Here is a 23,482-nt window from a genome sequence, read left to right on the forward strand (position 1 = left end):
TAACAACCGCGTTACTGTCTTAACAACGGCAGTGATCCACTTAACAGTAATGGGAAAGCTCGTAAAACAGGGCAAAGTTCACTTAACAAATGTCTCACTTAGCAACAGAAATTTCGGGCTCAACTGTGGCCGTTGAGGACTGCCTGTGTATTCAAATATCCGTCTGTTCATAGATAACGTTTTTGCAAAACATACCTTTGGTTTACTAAATAAAACAAAAGGATTGTAACACAAAATAAGAATAAATCGTGCATAGAGTACTGTTGATGCACTTCTTAAAAGAGGGTAATGTACACCTCTATATTTATGTGTCTACGTACTCTCTTTGCTCATGTTTTTTTAAAAAAAAACACGTGCTAGACAATCAGCCCAGATTTTTGACCACTGCAGGGTCCCCTCATCACATAATCATGATTTGCAACCTTCCTTGTCAGCTTCCCGTAAGCAAAAGAGCCTTGGTGGAGCAGTGGGCTAATGCCTCCTTAAGTAACACCAGTTGCCTGCAATTAGTGCAGGTTCGAGTCCCACCAGGCTCAAGGTTGACTCAGCCTTCCATCCTTCCGAGGTAGGTAAAATGAGGACCCAGATTGTTGGGGGCAATAAGCTGACTTTGTAATAATGCCGCTGGGGGGGGGGGCAAAGCCCTAACAAGCAGGCATATACATAGAATGAAGGCTATTGCTAAGCTGTAAGCCGCCCTGAGTCTTCGGAGAAGGGCGGGATATAAATGGGATTTAAAAAAAACAGTCAATTGTCCTTCAAAAAATACCAACCGCCCAACAGTTTCTTTAATAGCTTCTGACTCTTATTGGAATCCCGTTGCAAGACATCCTGCTCTTCTTTGGTGCACACCTACAAGAGGAGAAGAAAGACCAGACTGAACTTTACTCTTCCAACTACATGTAGGAAACCCCTTTGCTCATTGTTACCCGTGCATAGTTTGTTAAGATGGCTCTCAAAACCGTAACTTCATCTCCTTTTGATATGAACACATTTTTAATTAAAACGAAGATTAAAAACCACAAAGCACCAAGGTAAGGCTTCACTACCTTTTGGACGGTCTTTGGTTTCGTCCTAGACACATTTCCTGACTGTGTTATAACTCAGCAGTATGCGGCCTCTCTAGTTTAGGAATACATTTCTCTATTTTTTGCCAGCATGTCTGGCTGCTATCTTACAGTGGGAACTTTTGTGCTGTAAGCAAAAGGCATTCGGTGTTTATAAAGAGGTATTTCTTTCTTCTTAGTGTTAAACGTGTATTTAAAATATAAACTAAAATGTAATCTTTCAAAGAGGTTTCTGCTTCAAACAACAGCCTTGTCCACCCTGATTTACTTGCTGCTTTTATTAAAAAAAATACTACAGGAAATTTTAGCATACCAGAGTTCCACAGAACAGGCAAGGCCCAGATCCCTCTTGTTCACAAACGATCCGCCCGCACGTCAAACAGTTGTTGATGAGTTTGTGCTTCTGGGCCAAGCATTCACAGGAATGGCGTCCTGGAAGCATGACAGTCAGCTTGTCCTGGCCTTCTTTCGTGTACAAATTAACGTATTTTGCCTTCTTCTTGGAGGAAGAGGAGCTGCTGCCTCTGGGGATCTCCTGGGCCTGTTATTACGGTGGAGAAAGAGGGATAAAATGAAGAGAGGGAAACACACCAGAGAGCAGATACACTATCACAGATAGTGTGTGTATGTGTGATTGTGTGTAGATAGACAGACAGACAGACATATATAGATAGATATAGATATAGATATAGATATATATAGATATATAGATAAATATATAGATAACATCCTGAAATTATTCCCCGTTTTCCTGAAAGATATGTATCATTTTCACTGCTAAATAATGGGTAAACATTATACTATATTTATTAAAAACAATTTTAACTACTTGTCCATCCAGGGTTTTGTGATATTTGGATTAAGTGAGGCCTTATTATACACCATGAAGTGCAGTGGCTCCTTTAAAAGCACTAAGTGAAATAATTATAATCAATTGCATAAAGACGTACTCCCAAATAAATGTGTTCTAATAACAGTAGTTACCAAACACACCTACCTTGGCTAAATCAAGCGGTGTTTTTACTTTCTCTACAGGCTGACAGGCTTCAACATAAATAGGTGCTTCCTGTTTATTTCTCCCTTTATGCCTTCCTCTCTTTGTCTGGTCTCCTGGCCGAGGTGTATCCAAAATATCTAAAGAACAGGAAAAATATAGCAGAAGCTGTTCTTGGTCCAGATTTTTTTCCTCGCCCCTCTTCAAATATCTAAATCTTGGTTTCCCCAAAGTGGTCAATGTCAATTCTCCCCCACCAAGGATCAATGGGACAATCCAAAGGATTGATAAATGTCTGGGGGTCAAAAGGGGATCAGTAATGGTCTGGAGGTCAATAGATCGTCAATAAATGATGGGAGGTTGATTGGGGTCAATTCATCTTTTGGGGTCTCTGTAGAACTCCATGCCAATTCCCAGTCCTGAAGGTGAAAGGGCTAGTGGCAAGAGTGTTACCCAGCATTGATGGTCAGCCACCAGCAAGACTAGCCTTGAGTTGTCTCTGTTGTTACTGTTACTATTGTTGCTACTGCTAATAAAATAGCATTTATTAAATTTGACAATTTAACAATGATTTGTTAACACCCTCTTTATTCCTGAGCACATTTTTTAATCTCCTTTTCTGCTCCCACTCACCATCCTTTTTCTGATACAGCGGCAAAGGATCCAAAGTTGTAGAACGAGACTGTTTCCACCTGGCTACAAGCTCATCTGTGAAGAACTTCTTCTGGCCATCTCTCCCTTGGATCAAGTCAGTGACATACTCCCGAATCTCTTCCTCATCCTCGATAGACAAAATATATCTAAAAACATACGGGGGATTATGTATATGTGCCAATGAAAATACATTTTGGGGGGTATTCAAGATTGAGCAGCATTGGCCTAGAGCCAGGGATAGGCAACCTTGGCTCTTTTATGACTCATGGGCTTCAACTCCCAGAATTCCTGAGCCAGGTGGCTCAGGAATTCTGGGAGTTGAAGCCCAAGAGTCATAAAAGAGTCGAGGTTGCCTTCCCCTGGCCTAGACTTTGTTACCAGGATCTCTTTATCATTGTAATGATCATTGTTACGTTTACTTGAGAATGCCTACAATCACACAATAAGGCGTTGCATGAATGCAGCGGTCATTCTCACAGACCCAGGCGCAATTGCCCAAGGCTGTCCCCTCACTGGGTTCAAAGGCTTCTTCCGTGCCCCGCACCTGTTGAACTTCTGCCTGTTGCCCAAGGGGCAAAGCAATACCCTCGGTATGGCAACTGGCGTTCTTGCCCTGCCGGGACCAAAGGAAGCCAAACGGCAAGGGGGCAGGCCGGAGGGCCACCACCCCCCCACCCGGACCCCCGCTCGAGGTAAGTGGGGAGGGCAGCCCGCGACGAGAGAGGACATAGCGGGGAACGCCGGCTCTGCCCCGCTTCCCCTTTGCCCCCAGCTTCCCAGCTCACTGGATAATCTCCTCGCTGACATCCAGCCCAAAAGTGCCGCACAGCTGCCCCATGCACCACGACACGAGGGCTGCTGCCGCCGCCGCCATCTCCGCTTCTGACAGCGACGCCTTCATGACGGGGGAAGAAGAAAGCGGGTGCACACACAGACACGAAAAGCCGGCCGGGCTTTAGCTCTGTGCAACGCGCAAAGGCGCCGGCCAGGCAACGGTGGCCGCGTATTTCTAGTTCCGGTGCTCATCCCGTCTAACTACAGCACAGCCACCTTGAGGTTAGAGCAGAGCTGCTCAAACGTGGCCACTTTACGACTTGTGGACTTCAACTCCCAGAATTCCCCAACCAGCCAGCAAGTCCACAAGCCTTAAAGGGGCCTAGTTTGGAGAGCCCTGGGTTAGACTTAGAGGATAGTGAAAGCTGCTGGGGAGTCTCAGGTTTGGTCTGATTCCTGCTTAGTTCTGAAGCAAGACAGACAAACAGCCACACACCCACACAACTATTTCATTGGAGGTGCAAAAAGGAGAGTTGTGTTCAGGGGAGGCACTCAACCGTGGCAAGAAAGGTTGTAAAATGGGGCAAAACTCACTTAACAAATGTTTCACTTAGCAACATAAATTTCGGGCTCAATTGCAGTCATAAGTCATAATATACTCAACTGAATTGAAACTAAAACCATATTAACAACTGAACAACAACTTGATGAAGGTTGCAAATGAACACTAGAGGGAACTAAAGGATTAAAAGAATAAAAATAGTTAAGGACTACCACTTTTTTTTCTTAAAAGACTTTTATTTTAAAATATAGACTGAAATATTAATAACTAATGTCTCAGAAAGGATGCAGAGGTCTATGGGTAAACTTTTAGAAGATAAAGAACAAGACTTTACTTCGACATAGATGTACATAGAGTATGAAAACATGGAGGATAACAAAAATGAGATTTATCAACACGGGAATGCAAAAGTCAAAACTAGAAAAGGTCCAGGATATGGTGAGGCAGGACATAAAGTGAAGGCAGGACATAAAAATGAGGCATAAAGACGACGTGTGTATTAGTTAGAAAAGAACAAGGAAATGGAAAATGCCAAACCATGAGTTCATCTGTCTCTCACACCTATTTAGTCAAGCATAGAGCTGTGATACATCTAACCACATATGTCTCGTTTGTAGGTAACCACAAACATGGTGCCGGAAACTTAAGCGCTTCTACCTGTGACCTCAAATCAGTAAAAAGGTTGCAAGATATTTAGCTAAATATCAGCATAGCAAGAATGGGGAGTTGGGGGCTGTAATTCAAGTAACCAATCAATGCTCATAAGTTACATTTCCGTGTTTTGCTACTTTTCAAGACTGTATATGTACTTGCTTTTCCCTGAAAACGTGTTCAGACATTGATATTACTTTTTTGCTCTGAACCTTTTGCGCAAAATAAAACAAACTTCTTTTGATTCCGGGGGTCTGAGTCTCTTGATTCTGCAACAATGGAACAGCTGTTATAAAAAATCCTGGACATTTTGTGGTTCTGTTAGAATGTAAATAAAAGGTTAACCAGCTCCTTTTTTCCCCCTTTTTTAATCAGGAACCATTCCGAGAGGGGAAAGGCTGAGAGGGAGGTTGAGGAGAGATAATTGCTAACCGGGGCAGAGTAAAAAAGGGTGGGGGAGATAAAAGATAACTAACATCTAAAGCAGGAGAAATAAATTCAGTTAACCCCTTATGACAACGGAAGAGTAATTCTGTAAGAAATTATGGAGAGGTTTTATGGCTGTAACACAATACAGGACATAATAATAATAATAATAATAATAATAATAATAATAATAATAATAATAATAATAACAACAACAACAACAACAATAATAATAATAATAATAATAATAATAATAATAATAATAATAATAATAATAATTTAATTTGTATACCGCCCTTCTCCCGAAGGACTCAGGGCGGTGAACAGGGTAATACATAATAAAAAACAGGATACAAAAATTAAAAAGTGATTAAACAACTATGCCCGTAGTAATTGATACATATTAAAAATTAAAAATAATTATAAAAAGCCCAACCCCATCCTGTCAGACCAGGCCAGCTTGTTCATAATACAGGTACATAATACAGGTACATAATACAGGTAGTCCTTGACTACATACAACAGTTCATTTAGTGACTGCTCAAAGTTACAACTGCACTGAAAAAAGTGACTTATGACTGTTTTTCACAGTTATGACCCCCCCCCGGTCACATGATCAAAATTCAGACTCTTGGCAACTGGTTGATGCTTAATGGGAAAGCCAGATTTGCTTAACAACAGGATTACTAACTTATCCACTTCAGTGATTCACTTAACAACTGTAGCAAGGAAAGTCGTAGAGCAGGACAAAACTCACTTAACAAATGTCTCATTTAACATCAGACATTTTGGCTCAGTTGTGGTTATAAGTTGACTACGTGCCAATGTTTTTTTTTAATCTATTGCTAAAGAAAATTTGGATCGCTTACATTTAACTTTATCCTGCAAATACGTGAAGGAATAAAATGTAATTCTACCTTCTCCCAAGGTCACAGAGGAAATAATAGATAAGAAGGGCTGGCAATATTCACAAAACGGGTGACGATAGGACCAGATGAATTCCATATATGAATTCTAAACCAATCAATTTTAGTGTGATAAAAGCAGAAAGAGTAAAGAACGTTTATTTCCAAAAGAAACTTAAAATAAATTATGCCACTTCTGTTCAAATAAAACTGAGTTTTGATACACGGGGTGTTTAAAACTTGGTAAGCCAGGGACTCTTCCAATCAATGTTCCAAGCAACATATTTTAAGTTGCTTGAAAATTTAAAAACAGGACGTGATAGTTATTCCAAAGTGGGTAACCTGATGCAAAAACACATACCCCAACTCAAGAAACCTTCCCCCCCACCCCACCCCTTCCTGGATCCCACTCCTCCGTAAAGCAGAATAAGAATCTGACCCTCAAAAGTATAACGATCTGAGCTGACAATGCTGGAATTTGCAGGAGAAAAAAAAAACAACAAATGAAAATGCAGCCAAGTAAAACTGGGCACAAGAAAGAAAGAAAGAATCTCGCAGGGTCTAGAATAAATGCATCGGAAGAATAGTCAAAAAGAACAGAAGAACTAGAAGGAAATTAAAAAGAGAAACCAAAAATTTCTCTCCTCAGTTCTTACCTTCAAGTTGTTTCTGGGCTCCTCTGAAGCAACTGTTTCTGTCTTCTGCAGGAAGTGAAGAAGAGTGCGGCAGTCTGCCCCTTAAACATGATCTTATCTTCTTTGAGAACCTTGAAATAAGCAAAGGCAGTTTGCTTTTAAATCCCTCAAAAGGAGATTGCCGACTCCGTTGGTTAAAATGCAGAGCGAAGGGCTTATTTGAGGTCGTGAGGCAGCTATTGGGCAATCTGGAAAGCAAAGGGTGTTGCCCACGGCTGTTCCCCTTAATGAAAATTGTTTTCATTAATAACTGAAAGCCTGGATACTGTCCAAGTATTAGTAGGGTGAAGACTGCTCATAACTGAGTTCCTTTATTTTAAAAAAAAGGTCTTTCATTGTTTTGGGTTGTTTATTGATTGTTGTCTCCGAATAGGTCTTTTATTCTTGATTGTTTTATCTTATGTTGTTCTATTGAATCAAAAAGATCTTAGTAGAGTTGGATAGGATCAAGAAAGTCCGGTGTTTCTCAAACTTGGCAAATTTAAGAAATGTGGATTTTAACTTTAGGTCCCTAAAGGTCATAGCTTACATTTCTCCCTCTTGAAAAATATCTTTATTTTCTCATTTCAGCCTTTCAACTTGCCCAGATTAAATTGCGAATTCTGTTACCCTGGTGTTGGCAGGACCAGCCAATGTTGTGTCATCCACAAACCTGAAAATCAGCACATTAATACTGTTATCTAGATCATTCATAAAAACGTTGAGTAATACTGACTCCAAAAAAATGTCGCTATTGGACCCTCTGTGTGTGTGAAATATATATTCCCCTTTAGACTCCTTCGGGGGAAGGAAGATTAGAATAAAAATAGCTAGGATTGATATTAGAGCCTCATCACACAATTCACAGCGGCTAAAATCAACCATATGGATTGGCAAAATAAAATCTTGGTTGAAACCAATTATTTTCTCCAGGAATTTGAAAAAGACAAAAAAGGAGTAAAGAAACCAAACTAACAATCCCCAAAATCTCAAAGTCAAAAGAAGCAGAGGGGAAAAAATATATTTGGAATATGTAAGTAGACATCCTTATTCTCTCCTTGCAAACCCAGCCCCTTCTGACACCGTCCCATCTTTTCTGTAATCAACTTGGTTATTCATCTCCATACCAATTAAACTTGTCTCATACCTCAAGGCCCAAGTTTGGGATATAAAATAAATACAACTTTGTGGCATCAAAATCTCCTCCTCCTCCTCCCTAAAAATATTTCTTTGTAGTTTTCATCAAAAGGAAAATGTCTCTTTTTAAAGAAAAAGTTGAGTCCCTAAGCTGCGAATGTTATACAACTTTCCTGCTAGGACATTGCTCCATTGTTTATGACTAGAAAATGGCTGGCTGCAGATTGCTGACTTCTTGCATTCCAGCTTCAAGGACACACATCTGCAGTTGGTTAGAGGAGCTGAAAGACAAGGCTGAATGTTTATTCAGACTCTGAGATAGAGTTTTGCCATGGGTCCATCAGCACTTTTATGGTTATACCCAAATCTAACCACAACCGGAACAGCTAACACAGCCTTCATATGTTTTAGTCTCCAGGCCTGTAATCATCTTAGTTCCTCATCTCTACACCTTTTCAAAGTCTCAATATCTTTTTTGTAATATGATAGAAACTGGATGCAGTAAAGCTGGAAAACTGGATGAATTGGGTGAACCAGCAGACATTTTGCACAAACACAGTTCCCCTATAGGATACTCCTTACATAATGCTAAAACTCAGTTAATGGTGTTGGGAATTTCTAGGGAAACTTTCCAAGCTTGCATTGTTACTGTTCTTTTTTTAAAGTAAGTCTTTAACAGAGTTGCAGTTGTCTTTTTTGGGGGGATGTGCTTATCAATACTTACTGGAATGGGGCACCCCAAAGACTTAGATCAGCCTTCATAAAACGTGTTTTCCCCAAACTGACACGGTCAAACCAACACAGACATTTTGTTTATTTGCTCCCAGAAGAAGTTTATTGCAATGATCAGCCAACTGTTGGAGAAAAAGGCAGCGGAAACCTTTGCTATCAAGTGGAAGCACAAGTATAACTTTTAAACATAGAGCATCAGGAAATTCCTGCGGCTTTTATTTATCTTGTTGGCTTCATGAACAAGGGAAGCACTAGGATTCAGCTGGACTGTCTATACTCAACTTCCTTTTACTGAAAGCAAGAAAACAATTGCAAAGAGAATAAAACTGTATTTATAAAATAAATATTAGACAATCACTGTATGTTCCATTTCCTATAAGCATTTATGTTAGGCCTGGGGAGATGCTTGTGACAGATCAACAAATTAACCCCAGTTGTTCTTGGCATTTTGCTGCTGGTGAATGACAATAGAACTCAAGTGGCTTAACACCAATTAAGCTTTGAGGGTTTTATTACCATGAAAATGGATGCACTTGCAGAAGCAAGCTGTCTTTTATCATTCAACCAAAGTTTGATGGGGTTTAGATTGGCTGTATTGTAAATCTAATTAAGTTGAGCTGTGATTGGATGTGGAATGGAACTGTTTACTTTTCCAGATAGGTAACAAAAAAAGGGTTTAAGGAGGTGTTTATTCAGTAATTAGTAGGGGGTCTTAAAGATAAGGAATGAGTTCTCTTTGTAATTGCAGATTTAAACAAGGGATTGTGCTTCTAATTTAGTCCCCATTTTCCTTGAGATTTATTTAGCATAGATGTTATTAGATCTCTACAGGATTACCCTTGGTATGCATGTTTTTTTTCAGAGTAATATCTCACTAGCTGGCTTCGTATAATACACTGGGCTAAAACATAGTTAGCTAGTGCAGCACTGCACAAACTCAGCCAGCGTGGTCAGTTTATAATCCCGCGTATTACACACTTATATTTTTCACACCCTTCGATTCCATTCTTTACCACTCCTAGAGGCGGACATGTCGTGCGTTGCTCTCCTTTTCTTCCACTTTTTTCTTTCTTTTTCCTCCCCTTTTCTTTAGATTTGCTTGTTACCTTTTACGTAAAATCTTCAATATATATATTTTTAATTCCATTTATATCCCGCCCTTCTCCGAAGACTCAGGGCAGCTTACAAACTTAGCAGTAGCCTTCATTCTATGTATATGCCTGCTTATTAGGTATAGCTCCGGATGGCCCCCGACCTTCGCTCCTTCTGACGGGATCTAAAAACCTATTTATTTGAACAAGCCGGCCCGGTCTGATGGGTTCGGGTTTTAACATGGATTTTAACTATTGTACTATATCGGGCATAATTATTTAATGTTTTTTTTTAACTTTTGTACTTTGTATTTTGATATTTATTGTCCTGTACACCGCCCTGAGTCCTTCGGGAGAAGGGCGGTATAAAAATTTAATAAATATATAAATATAAATATATATAACTATTTTTTTAAAAAAAAATTCAAAACGTTCAGTTATGATCGCCCTAGGCGGAGGCGCCCTTCCCTCGACTCAGACCCAGAGGAGCCCAGACAAACTTCCCCCGATCCGGTTCCTTCGACCTGCGGCGGGCCGGGGTTCGGGGAATCCCGCCTAAGGGCGATTCCGGGCGGCGAAGAGAACCAGACGCGGCCGGAGTTTTGAACGGCGGGTGAAAGTCGCGGGCTGGCTCGTGATTGGCCGCTCGCCTTCTCCGCCTCGGCCAATAGGAGCGCGGCGCGCGCGCGGGAAGCCCGAATATTGCGGCAAGAGGAAGTAGCAGCTCGGCCGCTTGCTAGCAAGTTGCGCCTTTTGCCTTTTATTCCGCTTCTCGTTCCCGGGTTTGGTTTTATTCCTTTTTCTTGGGGATTTTTTTTTTTTGGTGCGGCGGCAAGGGACGGGCATGGTGCGGACCAAGGCGAACTGCGGAGGCACCGCCGGTGCCTATCGGAAAGGTAAAAGCATTTGCACGTGCTTAACCGGGATGCAGAAGTGAGTGGGATGCAAAACTCACCGGGATGCAGAATTAAGTAGAACTAACCAGGATGCAGAATTAACCGGGATGCAGAAGTGAGTGGGATACAAAACTCACCGGGATGCAGAATTAAGTAGAACTAACCAGGATGCAGAATTAACCGGGATGCAGAAGTGAATGGGATACAAAACTAACCGGGATGCAGAGTTAAGTGGGATAGAAAGCTAACCAGGATGCAGGATTAGCCCAATTGCATAAAGTCTCCAGCAATTACCTGCTTAAAAAGGTCAGGTTCGCGCATGATGGTGAGCCAGGTAAAAAAGAAAGCAAAAGTACAACTAACCCACTTGAGCAACGTGGTTCTGACTATAGCTGCCTTGTAAGCCTCCTGGTTAAAAGAATGGTGTGAATTGTCATATTGAAAGCAGCTGCCTTGCATTCCTCCATTTTCCTTCTAAATGGGATGGATTTTAACTAGGTTTAGGGCAGGCCATTAAGCTGGATTAAAGACACAGCAAGCTGTAGAAAAAAAGGCAGCTGAGGTTAGCATAGGGTGCACAGTCCCTAGGTTTTCAGCTTGACCATGTTGATTGACCGCTGGGTGTGTATTGTAATTCCCAGTGCAATCCCTTTGGAATGTAGAAATGCTCTTATTCAAGGTAGCCCTACTTTGCATGGCTGCTGTGGAGACAAAATACACAAAAGTCAGCTTTCTGTGCTTCCTCTAGCCTCCTTAAAAGGAATGGGGTGCTGACTTTTAATTCAAGAAGACAAAAGATACAAGGGCTGGTCTCGGGTTGCATTCACACAGGGTGGAGAACGGCATCCAGTCAACTTCCGCTAGCTTAGACTGGAAACACTCTGGAGTAGGGCACATTCAGCCTTCTTACCGTTTTAGCACCTGCATTTTTTACACTTGTCCTACTGTGTGCGGAATGACAGAGAAGCAACTGGTCTGAGGCCTTCGGACTTTATGGAATCTTTAAGTATAAATAATCTCTAATCCTTTCTTTGTGCCAGTGGTAGCTGCTAGGGCTCCCCGGAAGGTGCTGGGCTCTGGACAGGCGAATGTTAGCTTGTCTCCTACATCAAGGAAAGGTGAGTGTGTATATACCTGACTGGCTTTAATGCTCCTTTGGACAAAGGCTGAAAGCCGTTGGTGCTTTTCAATTTAGAATGGCTCTGCAAGTACCTCGACTTATAATTGAGCTCACAATTTCTGTTGCTCCGTGTGACCTTTGTTATGTGAGTTTTGCCCCCATTTTGCGACCTTTCTTGCCTGGCTGAGGAATTCTGGGAGTTGAAGTCCACCAGTCATAAAAGGGCCAAGTTTGAAGACCCCTGGTTTAAATTAACAACACTGTGCCACGGCTGTTTAATCTAGAGCTGCAACAATAGGGCTGCTGCCAAATATAATACGGTTGTTGGGCTTTTTTGACATTTCTGATGTTTCTTCTTGAGTAAATATATTTGAGCCAAGCCTAAATATTTTGCGCTTGTAGTGCTCTGGGCTGAATTCCTCAAATATTTTAAGAATAAGCAGCAGTTCCACATACACTTCCACGAGAGCAGAGCCTCGAAACTGCTGATCTGATGCATTCTGGCACTCTTGCATTACATTTTAGCAGAGATGGCTTGTTTTAAGTAACTAGAGATAGCTTGTGCATTCAGAGATTAATCCATATGGAGGCGAGAAGCCTTTGTAGCTATTATGGGTTGTCTTTGATTTACAGCCACAACTGAAACTGGAATTTAAGTCACTAAATGATACGGTCATTAAATGAGTTACCCTGTGACCAGACCTGACTACAACTATTTTCACCATGGTTAAGCAAATCACAGGGTTGTTAAGTGAATCTGGCTTCCCCAATTAACTTTGCTTCTAGAACAGGGGTAGGTAACCTTGGCTTTTTTATGGCTCGTGGACTTCAACTTCTGGGAGTTGAAGTCCACGAGTCATAAAAGAGCCAAGGTTGCCTACCTCTGTTCTAGAAGTTGGCTGGGAAGGTTGCAAATTGCCATCAGGTGATTGCAAGACGCTGCAACTGTTGTAAATCAGATCAGGTTGCTAGGTGCCTGGATTGTGGTTGTGTGACCCACACGGGATGTGCAATGGTCAACTCTGAGGACAGGTTCCAAAACACTTTTCCCAAGGCCACTATAACTTCCAACTGTCATCAAACAAACAATCATACATTGAGGATTATCTGTAAGTTGGATATGTTGTTTTTTTCTTTCTTAGCTGGGCACTGATAAATTCTGGTTTGCTTTCTACAGCTGAAAGTAAGTATGCAGGAGGCAACCCAGTATGTGTGAGGCCAATTCCACCTTGGCAAAAAGGAATTGGAGAATTCTTCAGGCAAACTCCAAGTCGTCTGGAAAAGGAGAACCACAACTCAGAGGAGGAGCCCGGGTGCAGCGAAATAGGAAAACGCAGAAGGAAGTAAGGATGGCTAGCTGTGCATTCCTAGTGGCGAAACACCTGCCACAGTAGCCCAAGGTTTAATGCTCTCTAGAAGAATTGGTGAAACATGTTTTCAAACTTCTACCTCTCTTGATCTAACCATTTTAGTTATTGCTCAGTGAAAGGACAATTCACTAGCCTAGTTCACTCAGTACAGCATGAGTTTTGGGGAAGATGTCCAAAACAGATTTTTATTAGGTATTAGGGGCAAACGTTTTGGGAAACTTATTTTCTCGTAGTGGGGCCACAAAGTGAAGCTTTGTTTCATTGCTTTTTGCAAGTGGTTTTTAAAAGAGTGTTTCCAGCATTGCCTAGATCAGTGTCTCTCAACCTTGGCAACTTTAAGCTGTATGCACTGCAACTCCCATGAAAGTTGGCTGTGGAATTCTGGGAGTTGAAGTCCATACAGCTTAAAGTTGCCAAGGCTGAGAAACACTAACCTAGATAATAAGAATTTTCGACCTGTGCTTTTGTTTCAGTAGACCATGTTCTGAAATCTTTAATCATGGCAACACAAGAAAAAAAGGAAGTGACTGTGTGACAAGGGAGGTTAGGTTGCTAATCTGACTGGAAAACAGACTCCAGTTCAAGATGAAGGCTGCATGCCTTTACAATATTTTTAGTCTCTAGTCCCAGCTGTTGAAAATACAGGTTACTGGAATTTTAAAACTATGAATGATTACTGACTTGTATTTCCTTTCCATTGACAGAGCACGTCCTTTGCCTCCTTGTCCTGCAGAACAGGAAGAATCTGAAGATGATCAAATGTGAGCTTTTGCTTCTGGCAAGCAGATCTTGTGCTCTCAGAGTGTTATGTATAGGCTGTGTATATATATTGCATATATTCCGTTTGAATTTGAGCCTTTATGTTTATAAGCATCTAGCATGCTATTCTGTTGACTAAAAAGTTGACAGACTAAAAAAAGGGACAAGTCATTGATACACTGCTCTTAATACTTAAGTGTTTTAATGATTCTTAACTAGAAACTACATGCTTTGTATTACTGTAAATCTCGTTTTGCTGCTTTATGCACTTATTAAAGTTCTGTGCCATATCAGTGTTAAATAACATCCTTATGCTTCTGTAAAAAAAAAGTACTTGATTTGTTGCTATGCTGAATACCAAGTTTTTTCTGTAAACTAGAAAATGCTGAATGAATAATTCTTTTGGAATTATTTAAAAGAGATAAGACCCAGGAAATGTACCTCATTACAGTGGCAGAATTGTAGAATTTCTACATGGCTCTGTATAATACCTCGAGTAGGCCAAATTGTGGTACGAAGGCAACACGAAGCACAAAATCGCTGATATTAGAAATACTGTATTAATGCTTCTAAAGATTTTCCAGTTTGTTTCCATCTCTGCTCTGAGGCACTGGGGGTGGGCTTTTCTGATTAACATTACTTGTAATTGTGGAATTGGCCTAAATAAAGATACAATGCAGTTTTATAGAATTCAGCACAGCTGTCCTTGTTATCTGTGTTTGTCTATGTCCAGACTGCAGTTAGTTCTTAAATGATGACGGATTATGAGTGTTCATACTTGTATTGAATTTTGTGGCAGCAGGAAAGATTGAAAGAGGTTACTTTGAACATATTCCGGCCCAATATTCTTCAGCTGTGTTGAGACTAGAGTTTCCAGAATTCCCGTTATCTCTAAAGGCCATTGCGTTTGAAGTCAGAATAAATCTTTTCCGCTCCTTTGTAAGCATACAGAGAGGTGCTATAAGTTTCTTAGCTTTTAATGTAGGATGAGATTCTGACTAATACAGCAAAACTTCCGCTTATGAAATGTTTAGGCTGAAGTGGAGCAATGTTCTAATTAAGACCTTCTGAAATGCCACAGTGATGTCTGTGGGGTATTTCTAAAAAGTCAAGATGGCCACATTATTTTTTCTTTTTTTAAAAAAAGCACGATTCACATTTAAAACATTGTCTCTTCAGTTGGACTATTGTGGCCATCATCTTGAATGACGGAATAATTATTGGAATTGAGGTCCACCCAGCTTTAAAATTGCCCAGGTTGAAAAATCCTGCTCTGAAACATGATTGCCTCAGAGGACACTTGAGGCACAAACGCCAGCCTTGCGCAAACAGCGGAAGCCAGTGTGGAATATGGATCATTTGCACGAAGACAACACTTGTGGCATGCAGAGCTACCTCTCCCTCGCCCAGCACCCTTTATTTTGGGGAGGGAGAGCCTAGCAAAGATTTGCCTCGGTCATCCTGGACATTCCCCGCTTCCTGGGATCTCCCAGTGGTCTCCCATCCCTGTTCAAGGCAAGGGATTGCTTTCCAGGATCAGCGCAGAAACCAGTCGCGCGTCTCCCGGCTGAAGGCAGCCCTCCCGCCGCCGCGCGCGCCTGCGCAGCCCCGTCGCCTGAAGCCCCGCCTTATTCCGCTTAGCAACCGGACGCGGTTGCTAGGGCGCGTGCGGGCCGGACGGGCCCCGGAAACACTTTTGTGACGCGCGCCTCGGGCCGGCTGGCGTCTCTTCGATAGGGCGCCGGCGGTCGTAGGGCGTGTCCGCGGGAAGTGCTTCCGGGGTGGCCCGCTCCCCCCCCCCCGTTAGAGCGCCGAGCGAAGGAGGGGGCAGTGGCCCCGGGTTCGCGCCCCCTCCCAGCCGGGAGAAGCGGCTTTTCCTCGGGACGGTAGGAAGGCCGAGCGCCGGCCCGCCTCGTGCTGGCTTTCGGGGCGGGGCCGCCCGCCGTTGACTGTAGCCGACGGGAAGGCTCGCGAGAGAGGGCGGGAAGGGGGTCGCTGCTCGCCCGGCGCGGCTGAGGGGGCGCCCCGCAGGCCCGGAACCGAGGGGGGGCTCTTCCCCTCCCCTCCGCCGTCTCGGGGCGGGAGCCCTCCGGCCATGCGGGGCCTTTAAACACCGCCCGGGCTGTCCCCCGCCTGCCCTCCCCCCTCATTTTGGGGTCGGGGGTCGCTTCTCTCCTCTCCGGAACCAGCCCCTTCCCCTCATTTCTCCCCCCCCCCTCCAGGCCCGGCAGCCTCTCCGTGCGGCGGGCTCTGCCTCGGCTGCCTTCTGGGAAGGAGACAAAGGAAGGGAGAGGCGGGCGAAGCCCCCGCCCTTCCCGCGGCCCGGGCGCTGCACGTCTGAACGGGCACGCGGAGACCCCGCCGGGGGGGGGGTTCGCGGGGGAGGCTCGGACGAGCACCCCCGTCTGGGGAAAGGGCTGCCCAGGCCTGTGGGACGCTTTCCCGTGGGTTGGTTCTGTGTGTGTGTGTGTGTGTGTGTGGAGAGGGTGGGGTGAGAAAAGGTGAGGAGGGGTCCTTGGGGGCCTCTGAGCTGGGCTCTTTTCTTGAAGACCTTTCCTTCTTCGTTAGCCTCCTTTGCGAATGCCCCTTCCTCCCGGCCCTGATGGCGATACCTAGTGGGGTCACGAAAGGTCTGCCCGGAAGCAGCAAGGGCTCCTCCGGGTGTCTGTGGAGATTCTCACCTAGGCAGCTCACCCGCTGGTCCCAAAGGTGCTTTTCCAGAAGGCAGCCGGACTTCCCTAGGTTTTGCCTTGGAAGACCTTTCGCTTGCCAGCCGAGAAGCTTCTCCGGTTCTTCCGATGAAGCTCCTTGGAGGAGAGGCCTAATCATCTTCCTCGAGGAAGGGAAAGATAGTCCGAGTTGCGCTTTTGAGACAGAACTCCACAGTTCAACGCGCCCGAACTATTAAATTTCCTCTTCTGTTGGAAAAGAAAGTTTCTCTCTTCTCTTGAACCTCCACTTTGGGCTAGAAACCTGTTTCCGCCTGAGGTTTGAATTGCAGCCTGGATGGGATAACTTTTAGCATGAGCTCCCTCTGGGACAAGCCAAAGTAAACCGTTTGTAAGGATGTAAGCCCCCAAAGGAACGTGGCTTTCTTTCTTTCTTTCTTTCTTTCTTTCTTTCTTTCTTTCTTTCTTTCTTTCTTTCTTTCTTTCTCTCTCTCTCTCTCTCTCTCTCTCTCTCTCTCTCTTTTTTTCTTTCCTGCAACTTTTCCATTCTCCACCATTTAGTCAGAACTGAAGAAGCTTCTTGGATGAAAAGCGAAGCATCTTGCGCCTTCTGGATTGCCTTGTTTTTCTTTCAACCTGGATGACTCAGTGCTTAAAGTGCAGTGGGTTTATTACGGTCTGTAGCTGAAGGATGATCTTTTTTGCAGTACTTTTCTCCTCTGTTGGTCGTTACTGACAAAATTCCTTTTTGACTTTTGGAGAGTTGTGTTTGTTTGGTAAATGTCAATCTGGAGACCTCGTGTCAACAAATGAAAATGCTGCGTATGAGGATGTTGAAATAGGTACCCTTGAAAAGATGGAAATGAGTGGTACAGACTGAAACAAGGGGAATGTTAAGTATAGTTGACTTGAAACAATTTCCCGAATCAAAGAAATATTGTTGTGCGAAAGAATAAACACAGCTTTTGAAAGTGGAGCAAAGTATAAGTAGCAATTTTAAAAAGAAAATCCTAGATTATACCTTTTGCTAGAAGTTTAAATCTTCACGTAGATACAAAATATCTTTAGGTATTTCTGAGGAACTGTACTTTTAGAATTAAGACACATTTGTTAGGGAAGCTTGCTTTCAGTAGCAACTGATATAAATGCTTTGACACTGAAATGTATTGTTTTGCTTTGGTATAATTGTTCCATTTTAATTTCACTCTAATACAGCCATGATATCTCTCTTCTGGAAGATGTGCTCATCCTTTTTCCAACTCTGCACACATGGAACACCACTTCTTCCTATTTGGCAGAAAAAAAATCTGCAACAGATATTTATTTTGGCAGTCTGGTGTTATATGGACATATATGCCTTTGATTTTGGAGGAATGTGATTAAATGTTCTTAAAATTATGGAATACAATTTTATGAAACTACCTTGGACTTATAAATTACTACAACAAAGATATTTATGTAGCTTCCTTTTAAAATACTTCTTGATAATAAATATTTATGGAGATTCTCCATCATTTAGGTCATGATTGTCCCAAAACTTGTGGTTGAAAAATCTACTGGGCTTCCTTGATTTTTCCTTGAAAATGCTTCACCTCTTAATCTAAGAAGCTTCTTCAGTTCTTTATAATATATTCACCACGACTATGGATTACAGCATGGTATAGTCATATCCATTCAGTCAGTAAGTTGGGAATAAAAAAAGGGAGAAATATTGTTTATTAACCTCTGCTATTTAGGGGTTACTTAGGGCAGAGTAAAATCCAGTGGTGCTTAAAATTCTCCTTTCAGCCTTTTTGCACTATCAATTTCTCCTGTATCTACTTGTTTTCAGCTTCTCAGTGCTGTTGCGTGGGCACAACTATGTGCCACTTCCATGGCAACCATCTTCGGTTGTTGACTGTTCTTCAAAATAGGTGGTAAATCTATTCAGATTAATTGAAAACATATATCATTGATATGTATTAATGAGTCAGTAGTTGCGTTAGATCATGGTATTTACTTAGTAATTCATTTGAAATGGATGCATCTTAATATGCTCTTTGATTTCAGAACCAAACTCTAAGTCAGTTTATAAACTCTTTTTTTCTCCATTAGTTTGATCTTTATATAAGTAACTTCAAATATAACCCATCAGCAATTTTCTATTCCTTGCTTACTGTAGTAGCATTAATTATCTGAATGTATTTCTGGCACTTTTTCTTTTCGCTTTGTGGCAGTTACATTATACAATTAATATTATATCATGGGATACTCAACTGTTTTTTTTTAAAAAAATAACTAATATTCATCCAGCATACATTTGAAATGTTAATATAATATAGGGCAGGGTAAAAAAATATTTAATTGGCATATCAGTCAAAATCTAATGAAAATGTTAAATATGTGGGTGACATATGAAGTGGACAAGATCATGGGGAAACTAAGTGCCGCCACATGTTTGTTGGACCCGTGTCCCTCCTGGCTAGTCTATGCAGCTCGGGAGGTTACACGAGGCTGGCTCCTAGCAGTTATCAATGCCTCACTGAGTGAAGGGTACTTCCCTGCTGCCTTGAAAGAGGCGGTGGTAAGGCCCCTCCTCAAGAAGCCGGCACTGGACCCAGCTGTTTTAAACAACTTCCGTCCTGTCTCCAACCTTCGCTTCCTTGCAAAGGTCGTTGAGAGCGTGGTGGCACGACAGCTCCCTTTCAACCTGGAGGAAGCTGAATATCTAGATCCGTACCAATCGGGTTTCAGACCCGGGCACAGCACGGAGATGGCATTGGTCGCGCTGGTGAATGATCTCTGGCGGGCCCGAGGTAGAGGTTATTCCTCTGTCCTGGTCCTATTAGATCTATCAGCGGCTTTTGATACCATCGACCATGGTATCTTACTGCGTCGTCTTGAGGGGCTGGGAGTGGGAGGCACCGTTCTGCGTTGGTTCTCCTCCTACCTCTCGGACCGTTCGCAGACGGTGTTGGCAGGAGGGCAGAGGTCAAGCCCTAGGCCTCTTAAGTGTGGAGTGCCTCAGGGTTCGGTGCTCTCGCCCCTCCTGTTCAACATCTATATGAAGCCGCTGGGAGAGATCATCCGTAGCTTCGGGGTGAAATATCAATATGCTGATGATACCCAGCTATTCATCTCCACCCCGAACCAACCCAGTGATGCACTCGATGTGATGTCCTGTTGCCTGGAAGCGGTACAGATTTGGATGGGAGAAAACAGGCTTCGACTTAACCCGGCCAAGACTGAGTGGCTGTACATACCGTCATCTCGTTTAGTCCAAAAGGTTCCATCTCTGACTATTGGAGGAGAGATGTTACCTCCCATTGATAGAGCACGCAATCTGGGCGTCCTCCTAGATTCACGACTCAGTTTTGAAGATCATATTGGAGCCGTGGCTAGGGGGGCATTTGCACAGATTCGTCTTATATACCAATTGCGCCCCTTTTTGGACCGAGATGCCCTACGTACAGTCACCCACGCACTCGTTACCTCCCATATTGATTACTGTAATGCTCTCTACATGGGGCTGCCCTTGAAGACCACCCGGAGGCTTCAGCTGGTGCAGAATGCGGCTGCACGGGTTGTGATGGGAGCTCCCCGATACTCCCATATTACACCCCTCCTGCGTGAGCTGCATTGGCTACCAGTTGCCCTCCGGGTGAGATTTAAGGTGCTGGTACTTACCTTTAAAGCCCTACATGGCTTAGGTCCGGGATACTTGCAGGACCATCTGCTGCCGGGAACAAATCCCCATCGTCCAGTACGCTCACACAGAGAAGGCCTCCTCAGGGTACCGTCGGCTAGGCAATGTCGGCTGGCGACCCCCAGGGGGAGGGCCTTTTCTGTGGGAGCGCCAGCCCTGTGGAATCAGCTCCCCCCTGAGCTTCGGATGGCCCAAAACCTCCAATCCTTTCGCCGCGGCCTCAAAACACTCCTGTTCCACCAGGCCGACCTAGACTGACAGGCATTTTAATTAATTTATATTTAGTATTTTTAATTTATTTTTTAAATTCTCTAATTTAATTTATTGCACAGATGTTCTCAATTTTATTTCTATCTTGATCTCTGTACTTATTATATGTTTTGCTGTTAGCCGCCCTGAGTCCTTCGGGAGATAGGGCGGGATATAAATCCCATCAATAAATAAATATTGCTGGTCCCAGTAATGAGTGATTTTCTATTTGTGTTACTCAAAATATTGTCTCCCCTAAACAATCAAGCAGTGTCCAAAAATTGCTGTAAAACAGAATGGATCTCAGATGTTGTTCCTTAAAAACAAAAAAACCCCTTGAGTTTCTGGTTAGGTCCCAAATTTTGGTACATTTAACGCATCAGAATATTTAACTTCTTTTATTACACTACACCTATTTTGTTTTAAGTCACACATGACAGCAAAAAATTAAACTCTTTTGTTTTGCTCTGAAGGCAAATTTCTTATGAGACCACACAATTGAAGCTCAGTTTTCCCTCCCTTTTCATGCTGCTGGCTTGAACAGGAGCAGGGGAAAAAATCTTCAAAATAAAAAATATTAGCCATTATAGGTGGTTATCTATGTTTTTTTTAATCCCATTTATATCCCGCCCTTCTCCGAAGACTCAGGGTGGCTTATAATCTAAAGCACAAATCAATGTGCTTAGCAATAGCCTTCATTCTATGTATATGCCTGCTTATTAGGGCTTTCGTCCCCCCCCCAAGTGGCATTATTACAAAGCTTATTGCCCCCAACAATCTGGGTCCTCATTTTACCTACCTCGGAAGGATGGAAGGCTGAGTCAACCTTGAGCCTGGTGGGACTCGAACCTGCACTAATTGCAGGCAGCTGGTGTTACTTAAGGAGGCATTAGCCCACTGCTCCACCAAGGCTCTATATGTGCAGCTCAGATGTGTTATTTCTGGGATATTTTTAAACTTCACATTTCTGTATACTTTATATATTTTGTTTTGTCAGATGATTTACAGCCTTACCCATTATGACTTACTATTTTAAAAGACAAAAAGGAGAGAGGTTTCTGGATTATTCAGGACAAAGGTGCCTTGCCTTCTTAATGGTCCTGACAGCTGTCACTACTTTTCCTGAACTCCTGTAAAGCTCATTGTGTTATCACAGCCACCTAAGTTCCATGAGGTTCTTACATTCTCTAGGGGGAGTGTAGTGACTCGGTGTCAGCCAGCCAGATTGGTTTCACCACAAACATGTAGTTGGAACAAACAGTTTTGGGAGGTTGAACAGCTTTTATGCCTTTCCCTTCCAGGCCAGGTAGGATCATATAATTAGGTTACAAGCAAATCGCGAAGCTGTAGTATCAGGGATGGGTAACTTGGACATAGTTTGTTTTGGCTGTCTAGCGAATGCAGGCACCCTCCAATAATAGCTTTTTGTCTTAATCTTCCTGACATTTTTTTTTTGCTTTTTCTCTTGATACATAAGAAGGACCCTGTTTTGATTTACCTTCTTTCTTCACAAATAGGATGTTGATCTTGCGCTTTCCCTCTCCAGGTAGCGTAAGGTTTTCCTCTACCTCGCTGAGGACTGCGAAGTCATCCCCGGACCTTCCGTGACGGTGCCTGAACAAGCCTGGATATGATGCCAAAAGATCTCCAAAGTATTTTATAGTTTAACCCAATGATTCTTCTGGATCTATATTTCTCTCTTCAAGAATAAGTGCAAAGACCAAATCCTACTCAACGACCAGATTATTTTTTATTGCAAGATCATGGACCATATTACTAGGGAGAAAGATGAAAGGCGAACAGGAAAAGGAAATCCAGGAAGAAGCACGCATAGTTCTCGAGCATCAAGTTCCACTTCGGCGGCTGGAGTGCTCATGGTCGGGCCCAATTTTAGGGTTGGCAAGAAGATCGGCTGCGGCAATTTTGGGGAGCTCAGGCTAGGTAAGACCATAGCAGGTTCAGGAGCTTTCCGTTCTGGCTAGCCAGAATTGAATGCCACAGGTGGCCCTTGTTTTGTTGCTAAGCGAGACATTTGCTAAGTGACTTTAGATCCATTTTACGACCTTCCTTGTCGCAGTTGTTAAATTAGTAACAGGGTTGTTAAGCGAATCTGGCTTCCCCCATTGACTTTGCTTATCAGAAGGTCACAAGAGGGGAAATCACATGATCCCGGGACACTGCAATCGTCGTAAATGTGAGTCAGTTGCCAAGTGTCTGAATTTTGATCACGTGACCACGGAGATGCTGCCACGACTGTAAATGTGAAACACGGTCATAAGTCAATTTTTTTTTACTGCCGTTGTAACTTCACTAAGTGAACTGTTAGAAGTTGAAAACTACCTGTAATGTGATTATTTAGAATAGGGGCCCCCAACCTGTGGGCCGTGGCCTACTAGGCTGCGGGAGAAGCTGAGTGATCCTAAACACATTAGGATCCAAGACTACCTGTATATATAAAACACGGCACGTAGCAACGTTTTCTTTTTTGTTGTTGTTGTTGTTAGTTGCGAAGTCGTGTCCGACCCATCGCGACCCTATGGACAATGTTCCTCCAGGCCTTCCTGTCCTCTACCATCTTCTGGAGTCCATTTAAGCTCACGCCTACTGCTTCAGTGACTCCATCCAGCCACCTCATTCTCTGTCGTCCCCTTCTTCTATTGCCCTCAATCTTCCCCAGCATGAGGCTCTTCTCCAGTGAGTCCTTCCTTCTCATCAGGTAGCCAAAGTATTTGAGTTTTAGCTTCAGGATCTGGCCTTCTAAAGAGCAGTCAGGGTTGATCTCCTCTAGGACTGACCGGTTTGATCGCCTTGCAGTCCAAGGGACTCGCAGGAGTCTTCTCCAGCACCACAGTTCAAAGGCCTCAATTCTTTGGCGCTCAGCCTTTCTTATGGTCCAGCTTTCACTGCCATACATTGCAAGTTTTCTTTTTACCTTTTGCAAAAATGCATACAGGCATCATATAATACATACATGTAACACAGGTTTCTACTTCCCTGTTTGTTCAGTTTTAATGAATTTTGGTTTAGAATTCTTGACATTAAGTGGGACTTTTGTTGCATGGACGCC

General features: G+C 43.1%; 3 protein-coding genes across 5 annotated transcripts in view; 2 read left to right on the forward strand and 1 right to left on the reverse strand.

The window, feature by feature from the left end:
* The window catches only part of TRIP4 (thyroid hormone receptor interactor 4), a gene marked incomplete at its 5' end in the record, with an annotated part of 31,193 nt that extends 27,577 nt beyond the window's left edge, over positions 1–3,616 (reverse strand). The window contains 5 exons of one of the 2 annotated variants that reach the window (XR_014493477.1): positions 774–852; positions 1,381–1,608; positions 2,065–2,201; positions 2,695–2,861; positions 3,501–3,611. Coding sequence is in view for 1 of the 2 variants with exons in the window: in XM_083371062.1 (XP_083227188.1) it covers positions 774–852; positions 1,381–1,608; positions 2,065–2,201; positions 2,695–2,861; positions 3,501–3,616 (727 nt within the window). Of the gene's footprint in view, positions 1–773; positions 853–1,380; positions 1,609–2,064; positions 2,202–2,694; positions 2,862–3,500 lie in introns of both variants that reach the window. The other variant, XM_083371062.1, reaches the window with a different exon arrangement.
* Positions 3,617–10,350: 6,734 nt separating this feature from the next.
* PCLAF (PCNA clamp associated factor) lies at positions 10,351–14,489 on the forward strand. The gene is made up of 4 exons (XM_083371713.1): positions 10,351–10,563; positions 11,604–11,681; positions 12,861–13,026; positions 13,758–14,489. Exons 1-4 carry the CDS (start codon positions 10,512–10,514, stop codon positions 13,816–13,818), a joined length of 357 nt encoding a protein of 118 aa, XP_083227839.1. The 5' UTR covers positions 10,351–10,511; the 3' UTR covers positions 13,819–14,489.
* A 1,116-nt stretch (positions 14,490–15,605) lies between these two features.
* The window catches only part of CSNK1G1 (casein kinase 1 gamma 1), a 29,574-nt gene continuing 21,697 nt past the window's right edge, over positions 15,606–23,482 (forward strand). For both annotated transcript variants that reach the window (XM_083371064.1, XM_083371063.1), the window contains exons 1-2: positions 15,606–15,698; positions 21,962–22,356. In XM_083371064.1, coding sequence (XP_083227190.1) covers positions 22,179–22,356 — 178 coding nt within the window. In that variant the 5' untranslated portion in view covers positions 15,606–15,698; positions 21,962–22,178. The remainder of the gene's footprint in view (positions 15,699–21,961; positions 22,357–23,482) is intronic.

Source organism: Vipera ursinii (genome assembly GCF_947247035.1).
Source record: "Vipera ursinii genome assembly, chromosome: 11".
NCBI lineage: Eukaryota > Metazoa > Chordata > Lepidosauria > Squamata > Viperidae > Vipera > Vipera ursinii.

What these genes read in the sequence shown, in the direction of transcription:
- PCLAF (XM_083371713.1), top strand. Translation starts at nt 10,512, where the DNA reads ATGGTGCGGACCAAGGCGAACTGCGGAGGCACCGCCGGTGCCTATCGG. An exon ending in GTCTCCTACATCAAGGAAAG is followed by an intron (nt 11,682 to 12,860) that starts GTGAGTGTGTAT and finishes TGCTTTCTACAG; the next exon opens with CTGAAAGTAAGTATGCAGGA. An exon ending in ATAGGAAAACGCAGAAGGAA is followed by an intron (nt 13,027 to 13,757) that starts GTAAGGATGGCT and finishes TTCCATTGACAG; the next exon opens with AGCACGTCCTTTGCCTCCTT.